The following is a 15,704-nucleotide window of genomic DNA, read 5'->3' on the forward strand; positions in this document are numbered from 1 at the left end:
ACTACTGTGTTTTTAGAAAGATGTCGTGGTGAGTCTCACACTGCCGTCCTCCCTTCATTCCACTGAAATTTCTGAACGTGAATACTCTTTGTCAGGCGCCTGATGATCTCTTCTGCAAGCACATGCTCTTTTCCCCTTGTGTCTTATAAATATAATGCATGAGCTAACATAACGGGCCATTTACTGTAAGTCTGTTTATCAAAAGGTAATGATGTCATGAAGCGCCTCTGTGTCCATCAGCTTTCAGAACAGAATTGGAGTGCCCTCTGCTGGTTGGAGATTGCCTTTGCCGCAGAAATAATATATATTAGGACTTCAGCTAACTGTATTTCGAGAAGAGTGGGTGAACTACATGGAGGGCAACTAGAGCACAATTTCTTGTTCACTTTGCTGTTCATACATGCTTTGAATTGCTCCTCTTGTTCTGTGCAAGAATTTGCCCTAATCACTAGTTTCAGTCCTCCTCACCCACCTTTCTTGCACTCTCTGAGCGAATGGGGCTACAGGCAAAATGTATTAACACACCTATGTAACCTTTTTTTTGCTCTCAATCTGAATTTCAGGATATTAGTATTATATGTTTATTTATACCCTGCCTTTCACCCTGATGGGACTCAAGGCAGTCATACTATACATAGAAACAGGAATAGCTAAAAACGTAGAAAAAACCACAATTAAAAAAACAATTATATATATTGTTTAAAACATACAAATCATTACAATAAATATAGCACAGCAGGGCACAAGATTAAACAAAACAAATATTGGTGTTAATTGGGGGGGGGGAGAGAATATAACCTGAGTTATATGCACTTCATAGTTTCTTTAAAACTTGGTATGTGGAGGGGTTTTTTTTAACAGAAAACTAACCAACTATTCATCTAGTAAGAAATAAAATTAGCATTAGCATACTCAAACTTAAGCATTAAGTTTGGGCAGTCTTTGAAAAGGAAGAGTGATAAAATAAATAATAAAATTAACAAAAATTTGTTATTTTATTCCTTTTGGCATGCCAAAACTGCTGAAGATGCTCATGAATTCATCTCTGCCAGCTTTGTTGCACTAACCAGAAGAAAAACGGGCTGGGCCAATCTCCTCTGCAGTCACTGATGTCAGAGGAAATGGAATTTAACAGCCTAAGGAAATGCATCTAGCAGGGTGTAAAGACCTAAGGAGCAACAACCAGGAAGATAGCTGCTATTCTAGGAAACTGCCCCAGTGACCACAACAGCACGCTTTGAATCATTGTTGAATTAAACAAAACTGCACTCACTTGGAAGCGCTGACGCCAACTGAGCCATACCATACTTTTTGCCGCATTTTTTCTGGTTTAGCTGGTGAATGCTTACAGTAGGCAGCAAGCGATATGAGGGAGAAACAGGAAAGAAAACCTAGGTTATTATTTTATTATATAATAATAATTTGCATCCTGCCCTTCTGTCGTATAAATAGAACCTCCAGGATGGCTTTACAATCCTAACAAAATCAACCTCAAACAAACTCAAAATAATAATGGTAATTTAAGCAAATAATGCAAACATTTATACAATAAAGGCAAACATAACGGCTTAAATTTGTGGAAGTGGGATTTCCCTTGGCTTTGAAGAATGAGACAACCCTAGCCAAATCCACAGCAGACACATTTACACCAATGTTTACAAAACAAATTTCTCATTCCAAATTCTGATACGGCATATCACAGAAAACCCGTATATACAGTTAACTCTCTTGAGGACTTGCATAATATCCTAGTCTCTTCCTCACTGAGAAATTACTTGTAGGGCAGTGACTAAGAAACCAATCCATCCCTGGTGTAAATCTCACCAGGTGACCTAAGGCAAACCTCTCTCTCTCTCTCTCTCTCTCTCTCTCTCTCTCTCTCTCTCTCTCTCTCTCTCTCTCTCTATCTCCCCACCAAAGATCGAGGATTCCAGTTTTGAAGGTTCTTCCACATTCCCCCACAGCAAGAAAACTAGCACATGTTCTAGCCAGACTGTTCTCATTTTCTATTTGAAGGTTTTTTTTAAAAAAAAATGTAGGGGAGCATTCAAAATTATGATTGCCCTTGTGCAATCTAAACAGATACAATCCATTCTACCACCTCAGCACTTTCCCACTTCATTCTGCTACACGTTTGGACCTGGCCTCAGCCCAACCAATTCCAGTTGCCACATCTCAAAAAGGATGCCATAACACTGGAAAAGTATAAAAAATTGCAACCATAGTGGTAAGTCATTGAATCGTTTTTCCTATTAGGAAAGGTTTTAAAGCATAGTGGAAAAGTCTACTATGGGGGAAATCATGTGACAGAGTTTTATAAAGTTATGAATAGCGTAGAGACAATGGTTAGATTCCCCCCCCCTCCAAATCCTAGAATTTGGGATCACATAATAAAATTAGCTGGCAATAGTTCAGCCTGGCAAAAGGAAGTGGAATTTGTGGTACTTAAATATTCAAAACATACGATAAAAGAATCAGAATTATACAGCTGGAAGGGACTATGAGGGTAATCTAGTCCAACCTTCTGCAATGAATGAATCTTTTGCCCAATGTGGGGATCAAACTCTGAGATTAAGAGTCTTATACTTGGGGCTTATTTCCAGCCGGAATTCATCAGAACTGAGTTCTGGCACCTCTTTTGTGCATTCCAGCACCTCTGCAGCGTTACAATGTCCTTCCCCTAAAAAAACTTTGGTTCCGGCACCTCTTTTTCTATATAAAAAAGCCCTGTTCATGTCCTACCAACTGAGCTATCCTAGGCGATGGACTGATAGGTTCATGGCCTACTGGTTTACAGTGGTACCTCTAGTTGCGGACGGGATCCATTCCAGAGGCCCGTTCACAACCTGAAAAGAGTGCAACCTTGTGTGCATGCGTGAAGCACGATTTAGCGCTTGTGCGCATGCGAAAGCAGCGAAACCCGGAAGTAACCCTTTCCAGTACTTCCGGGTCGCCGCAGGACGCAACCTGAAAAGACGTAACCTTAAGTGTCCTTAACATGAGGTATGACTGTACTTTCCATCTGGCTAGCCATTCTTAGAATCAGGATGCTGAACAACATGGATCCAGCAGGACTCTTATTTTCTTAACACCTGATCCCCTAGCTGTAGTCTACAGTGGTGCACTCCTGAAAGGATTACCACATGTTGTTAATACATGTTTGAGCTGACTATCAGGAACTCTAACAACATTTGCAGAGGTGTAAAGTCTTCAGGTCACTTCAGCTTTTTCATTGCTAAAGGGGGTGGGGAGTGAACATTCTAGATCCCTCCAGAAAGTAGCAAGAGAAAAGAATAGATCCGAGGGTCTCTCAAAAGCCATTGCGACCTTCAGTCTGGTGGAAAGGCCCAGCATCTTCTACAGGTGAGGGGGGAAATTGTTTCGTGATGTAATGTTTGTGACTGTGGGAAATAGACAATACTTGTCATTGGGGTCCGTTGCCGGCTGGAAGAAGGGGGCACGACCCAACATAGCTCCCTAAGAGGAGCAGAAATAGTAACTCTCCAAAAATAAACAGGGAGAAGGAATGAGCCGAGAGCTGCAGTTTCAAATGCCAGCTTTCTTCAGCAAAGGGGGCGCGGAAGGGCAGAGGGACAAACGGATAGCTTGGAACGCAGGAAACAGCTTCCTTATATGGGCTCATCCGCAAGCGACAGAGCTCAGTCGACTGGAATGACTGTGTCACAAAATGTGAAGCCTTCAGGGGCTGCAGTGAATGGAGTTTTCTGATCTTTAAATGATTCCTCCAGATTCTTAAGATGCCAAAACCAAGAGGCTGTAGTGCCAAAAAAGGAGCATTTCAAACTGGGATGTTTCAGGAAAACATACCACATATGGATGTACATGCACACATACACAAAAGAACCTACACTTAGTTTGTCGCCCTACCAAAATATACCACCAAAATATACACAGGACCTTCTCATGGAATCACATTCATTTGTTTTATATGCAAGCACTGTAACCTATTTATTGTTAAAAAAAAAAAACACAAACAAAAACCCTTTTACATGGAGGTTTATAATAATATTCTTTGTCCGCTGCCCATAAGTAAATTGCACACATGTACGTCACAGTACAAGCCATCCTCAGGCAACACGGCTATCCTGCTGCTCCATCTCACTGAAAAGAGTACTAACAATCCTTTCTAAAATGGAAATAGGAAGCTCAGACGGCTCTAAGTGCAACCCTTTCCAAAGCCCAATAGTTAAGGCAATCCTTCAGCAGCACACACACCAGATTCTATCTTATTCCTCACACAGCCACCATGAAAACTGCCTCCCAAGTGTTCCTTGAGGTGTGGGGAACAACTCTCATCAGCTCCAGCAAACATGGCCAATGGCCAGGGGTTATGGAAGTTGTAGTTCAGCAACATCCAGAGGGCCAGTGGTTCCCCACTACAGATGTCTCCCCACTTGTGTGCGATCAGCATGTGCGCTCCTGGTGACATGTGTGCTGTTTTCAGTGCTGAAAAGGGGGGTGGAATGGGGTGGGGCAGGGGCAGAACAGGGGAATCCCCACTCACATGAGTCCCAGTGACATGCACAGCAGCTGGGGACAGAGCCCTGCATAAGTGGGGATTCCCCTGTATATTATTCATATTGTGAGATGGTTTCAGTGACAAAAAGAAAAGACAAAGGGAATGCAATGCAGTCAAACAGTTCAGGCCATTAGTTTTAGGGTGCCCACCAATTCCCATCAGAGGCCAGCAGGAAATGAGTTCCCATGAGTAGAAAGGTAGATGTAGTAGCCATCAGCAGAAAGGGGACAAGAGAAGTCAGGAGCATGAATGACAGTGTGCATGTGTCTTGTATACATGCATGCAGAGAAAAGAAAGGGGGGAATTTGTAACTAGTAGTAGTAGTAGTAGTAGTAGTACTAATAATATTTCATTTATATATGGCAAACTCAAAAATATATCTATGCAGTGTACAGAATTCAAACTAAAACCAATTTTAGACTGAATAGCTGTCTCCCCATGTCACATAGTGTCAGGGAACTGCCATCAGTACTGGAGGGGGAGCGCAAAAGCCAGAGGGATTCCAGAGAGCGTCCAGGGATCGGGAGGAGCAGCCCATCTTCTGGGGAAGAGAATCAGTGTAGCACCAGTGAAGAAGGGGGGCAGGCGGGGGAAGTGGCGAGGCGGTCCCATGACTCCTTGCCTGGAACCAGCAGGGAAGGTAGGGGTCCTCCGTTGCCCACGCCCTCCCTGCGCAGAAGGCTTTCGCACAGAGAGGGTAGGCGGAGACTAGGCGTCAAAGAGCTTCTTTGCTGGAAGAAGTTTAAGAAACACCCACTTACGGATTCTGCCAGCGATTGAGTCAGCCACGGGCGAGTGGCTGTCCGGACAGAAGAGGTTCACTTTGGCCGCCTAGCCAGGTGTTTGCACCCAGCCAGGGAGATAGGCTTACGCACGAGCAACCCCTAAAACCATTACACATAGCAATGAAGAAAGTTTAAAAAGGAGTTTGTCATATTTTAAGAAAGTGAATTCCACTAGGTAGCAGAAACCCCTTGCATGGCCCTAAGAAGCTCTTTGGATCCAAGCCATTAAGGGGATCACTGAAAATGATTCTTTTGTCTTCACACTAATTTTGTATGCTGGGTTTCAATACATTTTTAGGAATCTAGAATTATGCATTATGCACTCAAGTGCAAGCTTTCCAAGTGTAGTAAGAATATTCTGACGGGTTTAATCTGGGAAACAAAAGTTGCAGTCTTATGGAACACTTACATTGGAAATAACTCCCATGGAATTCAGTGGGATTTACTTTTAAATAAACTTGACCAGGATCTGAAAATAATAATGGAGTGGTGAGAGAGGTGGAGGAATGAGGAGTGTACAGAACTTTGAAACTGTAAAATGGAAAGCCATTTGAAGAAAATGGTATAAGGAGGGTTGAAGGCACCAGGCAGGTCAATAAACAGCCCTTAGATCTTTGTCTAAGGTAATTTGGTGGGAGTAGTTTCAAAAGAGTGAAACAAGCAAAAAATAAGATCAAGCAGAGACCTGGGAGGATAAGTCACAAAGAGTTATAAATTACATGCTTGAAAAATGGGTAAAGGAAAGAGAGACACAGAGCAATAGGTGGAAGGAGAAGTGGGATCAAAGGTAGCTTTTTCTAGGAATGGCAGAGATTTGAGCTCTTGAAAACAAAGGGGAAGAAGCCAAATGAACGAAAGATGTCAAGAGACACACAAAAAGTCAGGAGAGGCAAGGTCAATATATGGAAGAGACTGCAAGACTGGAATGTAAGAACTTAAAAATATAAGAAAAGCCTGTTGGATTAAGCCAATGGCCTATCTAGTCCAATATCCTGTTCTCTCTGTGGCCAACCAAATGCCTGTAAGTAGAACCCAAGTACTAAAGCACTCTCTCCTACTGCCTCTAACTGTGGAGGCAGATCATAGCCTCCAGCATAGCCAGCAGCCGTTAACAGATTTATCCTCCATGAATTTCGCTAACACTCTTTGAAAGCTATTCAAGATGGTGGCTATCCCTGCTTCCTGAGGGAGCAAGTTCCATAGTTTAACTACACACTGTGTGCAGAATTACTTCATTATCTTTCAGGAATCTTCCAACATTCAGCCCTGAGTTCTAGTATTATGACAGAGAGAGAAAAAAAACTTTTCTCTATCCACTTTCTCCATGCCATGTATAACTTTATAAATGCCTATCATGCCAATTCTTACTTGCCTTTCTCAAAATTAAAAAGTACCAAACATTGCAAATTTTCCTCATAGGGGAGCTGCTCCTACCACTTTATCATTTGATTGCCCTCTTCCAAATGTTTTCCAGCTCTACCATATTCTTTTTTGAGGTGAGAACTGTACACAGTATTCCAGATCCACTTACAGCATATATTTGTATAGCAGCATTATGATGTCAGCAGTTTTATTTTCAATTCCTTTGCCAACTTTCATCAAGCTATCCACTATGACAGCAAGATATTGTTTCTGATCAATAACTGCTAGTTCAGACCCCATGAACATATATATGAGATTAATATTTTTGCCCCGACAAGCATCAGTTTACACTTGTTTACACCCATTCACTCAGTTTGAAGAGGTCCAGTGTATTTTATATAACACTGAACAATTTTGTATCATCCACAAATTCTCTCACTGAAACTGAATAGGGTCAATATCTTCCAATTGTGTCAATTTTTTTCAGTGGAAGCCATTACTATATAGGAATCTGAATATACCTCTTTTGCTGATCACTCTGTGTGATGGAGGCCTTTTCAACCATGTTTGTACATGAAACACATTTGTTCACTGAAAACAAATCTGGAGTCTCTTGCAACTTGAAACACCTCAGTGGAGTTCAATTTAAAATCCTTTGAATATCCTTCTTATAGGCTAATTTGACTACACAACTCCTGACAGCAAGCTTCAATTTTATCTTTCCCACACATCATGCTGCCAGGATCCAATGGTCCCAGGCCTCTCCCTCAGGGGGCATATGTAGACCCATATAGCCACAGTGTCCTAGGAGGCAAGAGATGTGTGGTGTAACAGTGTGCAGCCAATGGTTCCCTCCTTCTTCCTTCAGTGGGCTCAAGTTGGAAACTATTCAAAGAATGAAATAAATGTGTGGAAATAGAATTTTAATATAAGTCTTTCCCATGGCTTTGTGCTCAACACTCAGCAATCTTCAAGCAAACTAACAGCGAAAACTAAAATGAAAAGGGCTGGGAAATAAAAGATGCTTAAGAGAGTTATTTTGGTGAGGATGATGAAAAATGTTATTGAGGATAAGGAGATAACCCCAGCAGGCTGAAAATAACTAGGCAGCTATTCAGGGTGCCAGGGGCTGACGAGAAGGCCTTGGGGAGCTCCAGGCTGAATGAGGCCAGAGCTCATTCGAAATAAGCCGGCCTAATTAGGGAACATGAGTTCAACTACATTTTTCAGATTCCTGTTGGAGAATTTGGCCATATTCCTAGGGAACAGCTGGAAGCCCAACACATTTGCAGGCCACTGGGTAGTTTCAGGAGGAAAAACACTGATCCATTACACAAACCTGAGTGGAACAGGCAAAGCTCACCTATCCTGATCCTCTTCTGATGGAAGGTACATCTCTCCCACCAGCCAAAGGTCAACTATGAATAGGACATATTAGTATATTTCAGTCCAAGAACCAGTGAGTAGATATGAAAGGATATATAGCAGTGAAGTCATTCCCAAGGAGCTAAGCACATTGCACGTGTGAACTACAATAGTCTGGATAGAGAACAGCAATGTCATATCATAGCAAGTGTAGATTGCCATATATGTATAATGTGACTTGACGTGTGGGTCTTATGAACCACAACTGCATAACACGCTGCTCCTCAATTGTGGCTTGTTGTCCACAATCATAATGTGTAGCAAGTTTGCACCAAACTGTAGCACTGCAGGGAGTGGACAGTTCCCATGATGGGAAGTCTGAGGTACAAATAATAACATTACATCACTATGATACATCGCAAAAAGCAAAACTTTGGCAGAATAGCACAGTAGGACCATTTCACACATGACTTTCGTAGGTATACCCTAAGATTCTAAAGTCTGCATCTAAAATGTAACATATAACACATGTAAAAAATAAAAAAGGCAAAGGACCCCTGGATGGTTAAGTTCAGTCAAAGGTAACTATGGGGTGCGGCGCTCATCTCGCTTTCAGGTCAAGGAGCTGGTGTTTGTCCACAGACAGCTTTTCAGGTCATGTGGCCAGCATGACTAAACCGCTTCTGGTTCAACAGAACACTGTGATGGAAGCCAGAGTGCATGGAAATGCCATTTACCTTCCCACTGCAGCGATACCTATTTATCTACTTGCACTGGTATGTTTTCGAAGTGCTAGGTTAGCAGAAGCTGGAACAGAGCAACAGGAGCTCACCCCATCGTGCAGATTTGAATCGACAACCTTCCAATCAGCAAGCCCAAGAGGCTCAGTGATTTAGACCACAGCGCTGCCCACATCCCTATAACATATGTGTGAAATTATGTACAACTGGGCTAAACCAGGGGTAGGCAGCCTAAGGCCTGTGGGCCGGATGCAGCCCAATAGCCTTCTCAATCCAGCCCATGGACGGTCCAGGAATCAGCGTGTTTTTACATGAGTAGAACGTGTGCTTTTATTTAAAATGCATCTCTGTTTTATTTGTGGGGCTGCCTGGTGTTTTTACATGAGTAGAATGTGTGCTTTTATTTAAGACGCATCTCTGGGTTGTTTGTGGGACATAGGAATTTGTTCCTTTCCCCCCAAAAAATAGTCTGGCCCACCACATGGTCTGAGGGATGGTGGACCGGCTCATGGCTGAAAACGGTTGCTGAACCCTGGGCTAAACCATAGGTCAGCTTTCAGATGTAACACTAAACTGCAGTTAATCAAAACCAGAATCAAAACCTTCTGACCTCTTCCTTGATGTCATGCCAGAGAAAGATTGTTGTGGTTCATTCCTGTCACAATAAACCATGGTTTACTGTCTGGAAGTAAGTAAGCAATCGTCTCAAATGGGCTTGGCAGACCAAGGTATCACCTTACAGTCCTTTTGGCTGCCACTAGCTTCGCTGCTTTGATATAACAGTGCACCTGTGCAGCTTTTGGGTTGGCTGCTGAGGGAATTTGGGAAAAGCTTAGACTTTTAATGCTATACTGATGAGCAACTTTTGATAGCTTAAACCACATAAATATTGCCTAGACGACATGGGTTTTCAAATGACACCTTTTGAATGAAAATAGTTTCAATGCTTTTATAATTTTCCAATACAAACAAAGAACAACTGGTGCTTATAAGATAATACTCAAAAAGCATCCATACAAATCAGCCTGATCTATGCTGGTAAGGTAAAGCATTTGCTTGTAAGGTCAATTTTCAAGTCTTGGGGAACTGTTAGATAGATTGGAAATGAAGTACAGAGCAAACAACTGGCATGATGAAACAGGATTGTTTCAAGAGGTATAGGTTGATTCAGGTTAAGTCTTATTAATTCACATAGGTGCACTGATTTGCATGGATTCCTTATTTAGATGCAATGAACAATATTTTAAACTTGAAATTATTTGTGTTCACAGCCTGAAAACCTCTCCAGATCTCCTAGCTCCTAACTGGCAATTCCCTCATTGCGAGAAGTGAGGTTACAGGGAAGCAGAGGGCCTTCTCGGTAGTGGCGCCCGCCCTGTGGAACACCCTCCCATCAGATGTCAAGGAAATAAGCAGCTATTCTATTTTTAAAAGACATATGAAGGCAGGCCTGTTTCGGGAAGTTTTTAATATTTAATGCTGTATTGTTTTTTAACACTTAATTGGGAGCTGCCCAGAGTGGCTGCGGAAACTCATAATAAATAATTTATTATTATTATTACTATTACTATTACTATTACTACTACTACTACTCATATTCACATTCTTCCAGCCCATCAACTAAATTTTGTTCCTCTAAACCAGATATGATCCTATGATCCTTTGCTTAGCTTAACTGCCCAACTTCATAAGGCAGATATAGGCACTAGTTAAGAGAGATACAGCCACCAGAGAACATATAGACAGAGAAAACAGACCAGGTTCTGCAGTAGACTGGGGGCCAGAATGTCACCAACTACAAAGTCTAATCTGCAGCAGAGGTATGGCTATTCACTATGAGTCAGTTACCCAGTAATGTTGTTAGCTGGTTTTCCTATAAAGGGCTCCTGGTGGAGTGTTTGGCTGTCAAATAAACAGACCAGTCAGAAGCCAGATTTTGATTTTTCTTCTACTTTCCAAGGAGGTCCTAGCACATCCCAAAGATTTCAGCTCTTCTGCTTCTCAGATAGGGTGCCATAATTCCGTATTTAGCTATGAATACACAGTAAAACTATGGAAAAGAAATCTCTGTTAGAGCAATTGAGAACACTAATCCTTACTTTTTCAGTGCAAGAGAACTCCTTAAATCAGGGTTGGGTAACTTGTGGCCCTCCAGATGTTGTGGGACTCCAATTCCCATTAGCCCCAGCAAGCTAAGGGATGATGGGCACTGAATTTCAATATCTGGAGGGAGTTCCCCATCCCTGCCTTAATGAAAACTTCGGCTGAATGGATGTTACCTACAAAAGTCCCCCCCCCCCAAGTCACTGTTCTAATCATCTACTAAAATGGAAGCAGAAGAGGAGAAATAATCATTGCTGTTCAGTACGCTTCCCATAGACATCTCGTTGGCCACTGAGGAAAACAGGAGGCTGGGCTAGATTGGGTTTTGGTCTGATCTCTTATTATGGGCTCTTCCTGCGTTCTTACTCTTATGCAAGTTTGACTTACGGTTAAGATCCTGGTTATAATAACCTGGCGCCTAGTCTTCTACCCTAGATGAAGTCTTTCAGCATGTTTGATGTGAAACTAAGTCCAGGTTACAATCAGTGTTGACCCATCCAGTTACACCTACCTGCAAAGCTGGAGAGCTGGTCAGGCTAAGATGGTTTTCCTCTGGAGTGTAATCCTGGTGAGCTCGTCGGCCCATCTTTGCTACTACCTATGTGGAGGACAAAGAATGATTCAAAAGGGGAGCTTCAGTCACAACATGTGTGGTCAAGGAGGCAGATGTACAGCCAGGATGATCAAGCTAAGGCTAGCAGGTTACACAGCTAGTCTCTAGGGAAGTTCATATATGGCAGGCATAGGCTCGGTCCTCCAGATGTTTTGGGACTACAATTCCCATCATTCCTGACCATGGTTCCTTTTAGCTAGGGATCATGGGAGTTGTAGTCCCAAGACATCTGGAGGGCCGAGTTTGCCTATGCCTGATATATGGCGGCTCCTAAAAGAAAGCCAATAGGAGTGAAGGAGGTAGTTGTTGGATTCCAGCTCCCACCAACGGCCAGCGACTCTGGGGGTTGCAGCCCATCAACACCTGGAGAGATACCTCCCCGCCTCCCGCTATAAAGCAGGGAAGGGGGGCCACCAGGAGGGCTGTTGCCTCGGGCAACCAAAGCCCTCGGCCGGCGGTCCTTTCCTCCGGGAGATCGGGGGACAGGGCAAAAGGCAGCGCGTGGAGCGCCGGGCTTTAGGACAGCGAGTAGGCCTCTCCGTCGCCATGGCAACTCGGGCCGCGCGCCCTCCCGCTCTTCTTCTTCTTACCCCCTTGCAGACTTCCTCGTCCAGCTCCAAGTCGTCGTCCATCTTTCAGACCGAGCCGCTCACTTCCGGGAGAAAGCCCCCCCCCCGCGGGCGTCCTTAGCAACCGCTGATTTCCCTTAAAGCGACCGCAGCCTCTTTTTGTAGTCCGTCCACAGTCCCCGTGCAGGTCAACCTTATTGGGTCCCGGACGTTGTTGAACTACAATTCCCGTCATCCCAGGGCTTTGGCTAAACTGGCTAACGATGATGGGAGTTGTAGTCCAACAGCACGCGGGGAGCGAGGGGGGCCCCTTTACTTCCATCTCCCCGGCAGCAACTTTCCCCAGCCACCCCGAAACAACAAGCTAAAGCGCCTCCTGGAGCCGCAATATTTTGCCCGCTTGTTAACGTCGGAAGCGCCTGGCAAGCCCGGATGCCTGAAAGTCCCTGCGTGCAATTGATCGCTCTCGGGTTAACAATCCTCAAGAATGGTTCAGGGCTTTGCGCCTCTCCCTAGAAACTTAGAAACTAGACACACACGTTACACGTACACGTGTATTATGTATTCCGCCAACATGGTTATGGACACAAGAAAAAAGGGCGTTCGTGGTGGGTGGATATTGCTTTACTTTGTTCTTAAAGGATTCCGTAATGCTTGTCACATCATCCCTGTTAGGCGGGGCTAGGGCAGAAAAAAGACTGAATAATAACAAACCAGAAGACTTGTGGTATAAAAAGGATTTCAAAAGTCGTGTAATAGGCGTCGGCTGGAAACGAAGTGACCGACCACCCCAAAAAACTTCACAGAAGGCAGACGCAAACTGTCGAAAAAAGGATTGTGTATGACCACCCTGATAGCATCGTGAGCACCAGTCATCATGAATGTGCAATAAAAGGGACTTCTGGAGAGACCAGGCTTCCTGAGCCCAAAGTATAGCTTTCAAGGGCTAGCCAGCACTTCTCATTTGAGCCATTTCCAGCTGTTTGTTTGTTGCAGCAGAAACAAACCAACAAACCAAGGGTCTTCTATCACATTGAAGCTGAACACATTCTTCGGGTGCATCTGTTAAAGTGGCCTCTAGTCCATAAAAGCTGGTGAAATATGTTAATTATTAAGGAAAATGAAGAATAAACAGAATTATTACTTATGATCTCCTGCCTGCTCCATCCCTTATTTATTTTATAACATTTTAACCTACTTTTCTCACAGAGGTTCAACACAGTGTATAATTCCACCCTCTGGAAATCTATGGGTACTCATATGCTAGCCATAAAGCAGTCACATGAATGTTCCATCACCACATAAACTATTGCTAAAAGCACAGCAAATCGAGTAAAATTTTCCATTCACCTTATTGTTTGCTGGATAGTGATTTGGCCATGTTGTGGAGTGCTCTTATGGTTATTTCTGTTAAACTGGCAAATGGAACATGCATTGGAGCCACTGTGCACTGAAGGTCCAGTTTGATCATGGTGTATCAACCCCATACGGGGAAATCATTTACTTTTCAATTTGTGTTTATATTTGCATTTTTTTTCCTCCAAGGAGTTCAAGCTGGTGCACAAGATGGTTCTTCCCCTCCTCATTTAATCTCCACAACAACCCTGTGAGGTATGTTAGGCTGAGAAGCAGTGAATGGCTGACCTTTATGGCTGAGTAAGTCTCCCAGGTCCTAATCTGACACTCTAACCACTACACCACGCTGGCTGTCTCATGAGAAAAGAAGGACAAGATGCCATTTCTCAATTTTTATTTTTCAAGGGTTTATTGGGTGATTGGTGGTTCCTGTTTGTCAGCTTACTCTAGTTTTATATGATTTAAGACCGTTTTTAAAGATGTGGGGTTGTGTTTTTTGTTTTCTTTTAAATTAAATTTTATCATGCTTTTGTAGTTCATTTATGCTGCATTTTGTAAACCACTTTGAACAATATTTTACAGTAGCGTCATATAAATATTTTAAAACAAACACATCTCACTTGTGCCTATTTCTTTCTAAAGAAATAATTTGTGGCATTTTTCCACCCTAAGAGTTCCTAAAATCGTACAACAGGTGTGCTATTTCTGTAGCAACTACAAAGATTTCTCATATGATGGAAAGGTCACATTAGGTAAGCTTTAACTTTCGAGATGCTGTTTAGCAGCTGGAAATAACTGGGAGGCGGACACCACGCCAAGTACCCAACCCACACTTTTTTCGGCTCAGGGACAAGCTTTCTTGGAAATCGCTCCTATATATAAACAAGGACTCCTGGAAGCTACTTCACCGGCGCAGCTCGTCCGCCAGAGGGCACCGTTCGCTTGCCTTCGTTACTCTTGACTCTCAACCTCCGGAGATGTTTGTAAAATAAATGAAGCGGGGCCCGCCTTGATCAGGTCTAAAAAGTCCCAAGCCCCAGCCTTTTCCCTCAACTCACAATCTCCACTTCGAAGGTGTACACTATTTTAAAAAGGAAAGCAGAACGGGGGAATAAACTCGCCAGATTGCGTATATTTTGCGAGATCAAACCTTGATGTCTCTCCATCATGAAATTGTTTTAAAGCATAGACGGAATCTGTTCAGAAGTAAGCCCTACTGAATTCAACGGGGCTTACTCTCAGGTAAGACACTGGCAAGAAAAGTGACTGAAGGATGGATACCAAGGTCCCCTTCCCCCCCCCCTTTTATTGTTGGCATTTGGTCATTCCCATGGAAGAATCCGGACTCGGACTACATACTTCGGCCACAACCCATCCATCCTACAACCATCCCATTAGTTTCCGTCAAGTTTCCTTGCGAGCAAGGCTGCGGTCCTCAGCAGCGCACCAAGAAATCAATTCCGTTTGAACCGTTCTTGCGCCACCACCCCCCCCCAATCCTGTAAAACTGTGCAGTGAAGGTCGGGGTGCAGCTGTGTTTCGGATCACCATTCACACATCCTTTAAACCCTATCTGCTGGCAACGACCCGGGCAGAATTGTGCACGCTTCTCCCCCGCCCCCGAATGCGTGGGATGGAGGTTCCCATCGGGTGGTTGGTCTGGATCCATGAATCCGCGCGCACGCGGTCAGAAGCGGAATTCTCTGGCCAACCTTTCATTCGGGGGTGGGTGGGTGGGTGGGGGGAGTTGGCAGCATACAGGAGAAAACTTGTGATGTCCCCCCCCCCCACTTCCCCGGAACCGCAGATGCGCGAGAAGCAGGGCCTGGAGAGACAAGCACCCCCACCCTAAATCAGCGCAGGACGTGGGCGTCAATGTGCCTGTGTGCATGTATCCCCCCCCCCGCGGGCCTTTCCACAGGACGCGCCTGTTTAACACATTAGAAGTGTGCTGGACGCGCAGGCTGGGCTGGGAGAGCTCGCTCCCTCGCTCGCTCCCCCTTCGCCCGTCCCAGAGACGTCATGGGAGGGAGGTATAAAATTTCAGGCGAGAGGAGCAGAGAGAGGCAGTGTGTGTTGTGAGGGCGCGCAGAGGAAGAGGAGGAGGAGGCGGCGGCGGCGGGACAGGGGGCGCGAGAGTGAGAGAGAGACGCGAAGGGGGCTCGGCGCCGGGGAGCCCCGTCGAGCTCGAGGGGAGCCGTGGGGAGGAGGGGCGAGGCGGACTAAGGGGAAGGAGACGGCCGCCGGGCACCTGGAGACGGCGGAGAGAGA

The 15,704-nt window shown here is 44.3% G+C and overlaps 1 protein-coding gene across 1 annotated transcript in view; it reads right to left on the reverse strand.

The window, feature by feature from the left end:
- Positions 1-12,249, reverse strand: part of IFT43 (intraflagellar transport 43) — a 43,384-nt gene extending 31,135 nt beyond the window's left edge. The window contains exons 1-3 of the mRNA XM_081915788.1: positions 12,099-12,249; positions 11,407-11,493; positions 1,274-1,344 (exon numbers count right to left, since the gene is read on the reverse strand). Coding sequence (XP_081771914.1) covers positions 1,274-1,344; positions 11,407-11,493; positions 12,099-12,140 — 200 coding nt within the window. The 5' untranslated portion in view covers positions 12,141-12,249. The remainder of the gene's footprint in view (positions 1-1,273; positions 1,345-11,406; positions 11,494-12,098) is intronic.
- Positions 12,250-15,704: the final 3,455 nt, after the last annotated feature.

The sequence above is a fragment of the Podarcis melisellensis genome (assembly GCF_964234715.1).
Source record: "Podarcis melisellensis genome assembly, chromosome: 1".
NCBI classification, from domain to species: Eukaryota; Metazoa; Chordata; class Lepidosauria; order Squamata; family Lacertidae; genus Podarcis; species Podarcis melisellensis.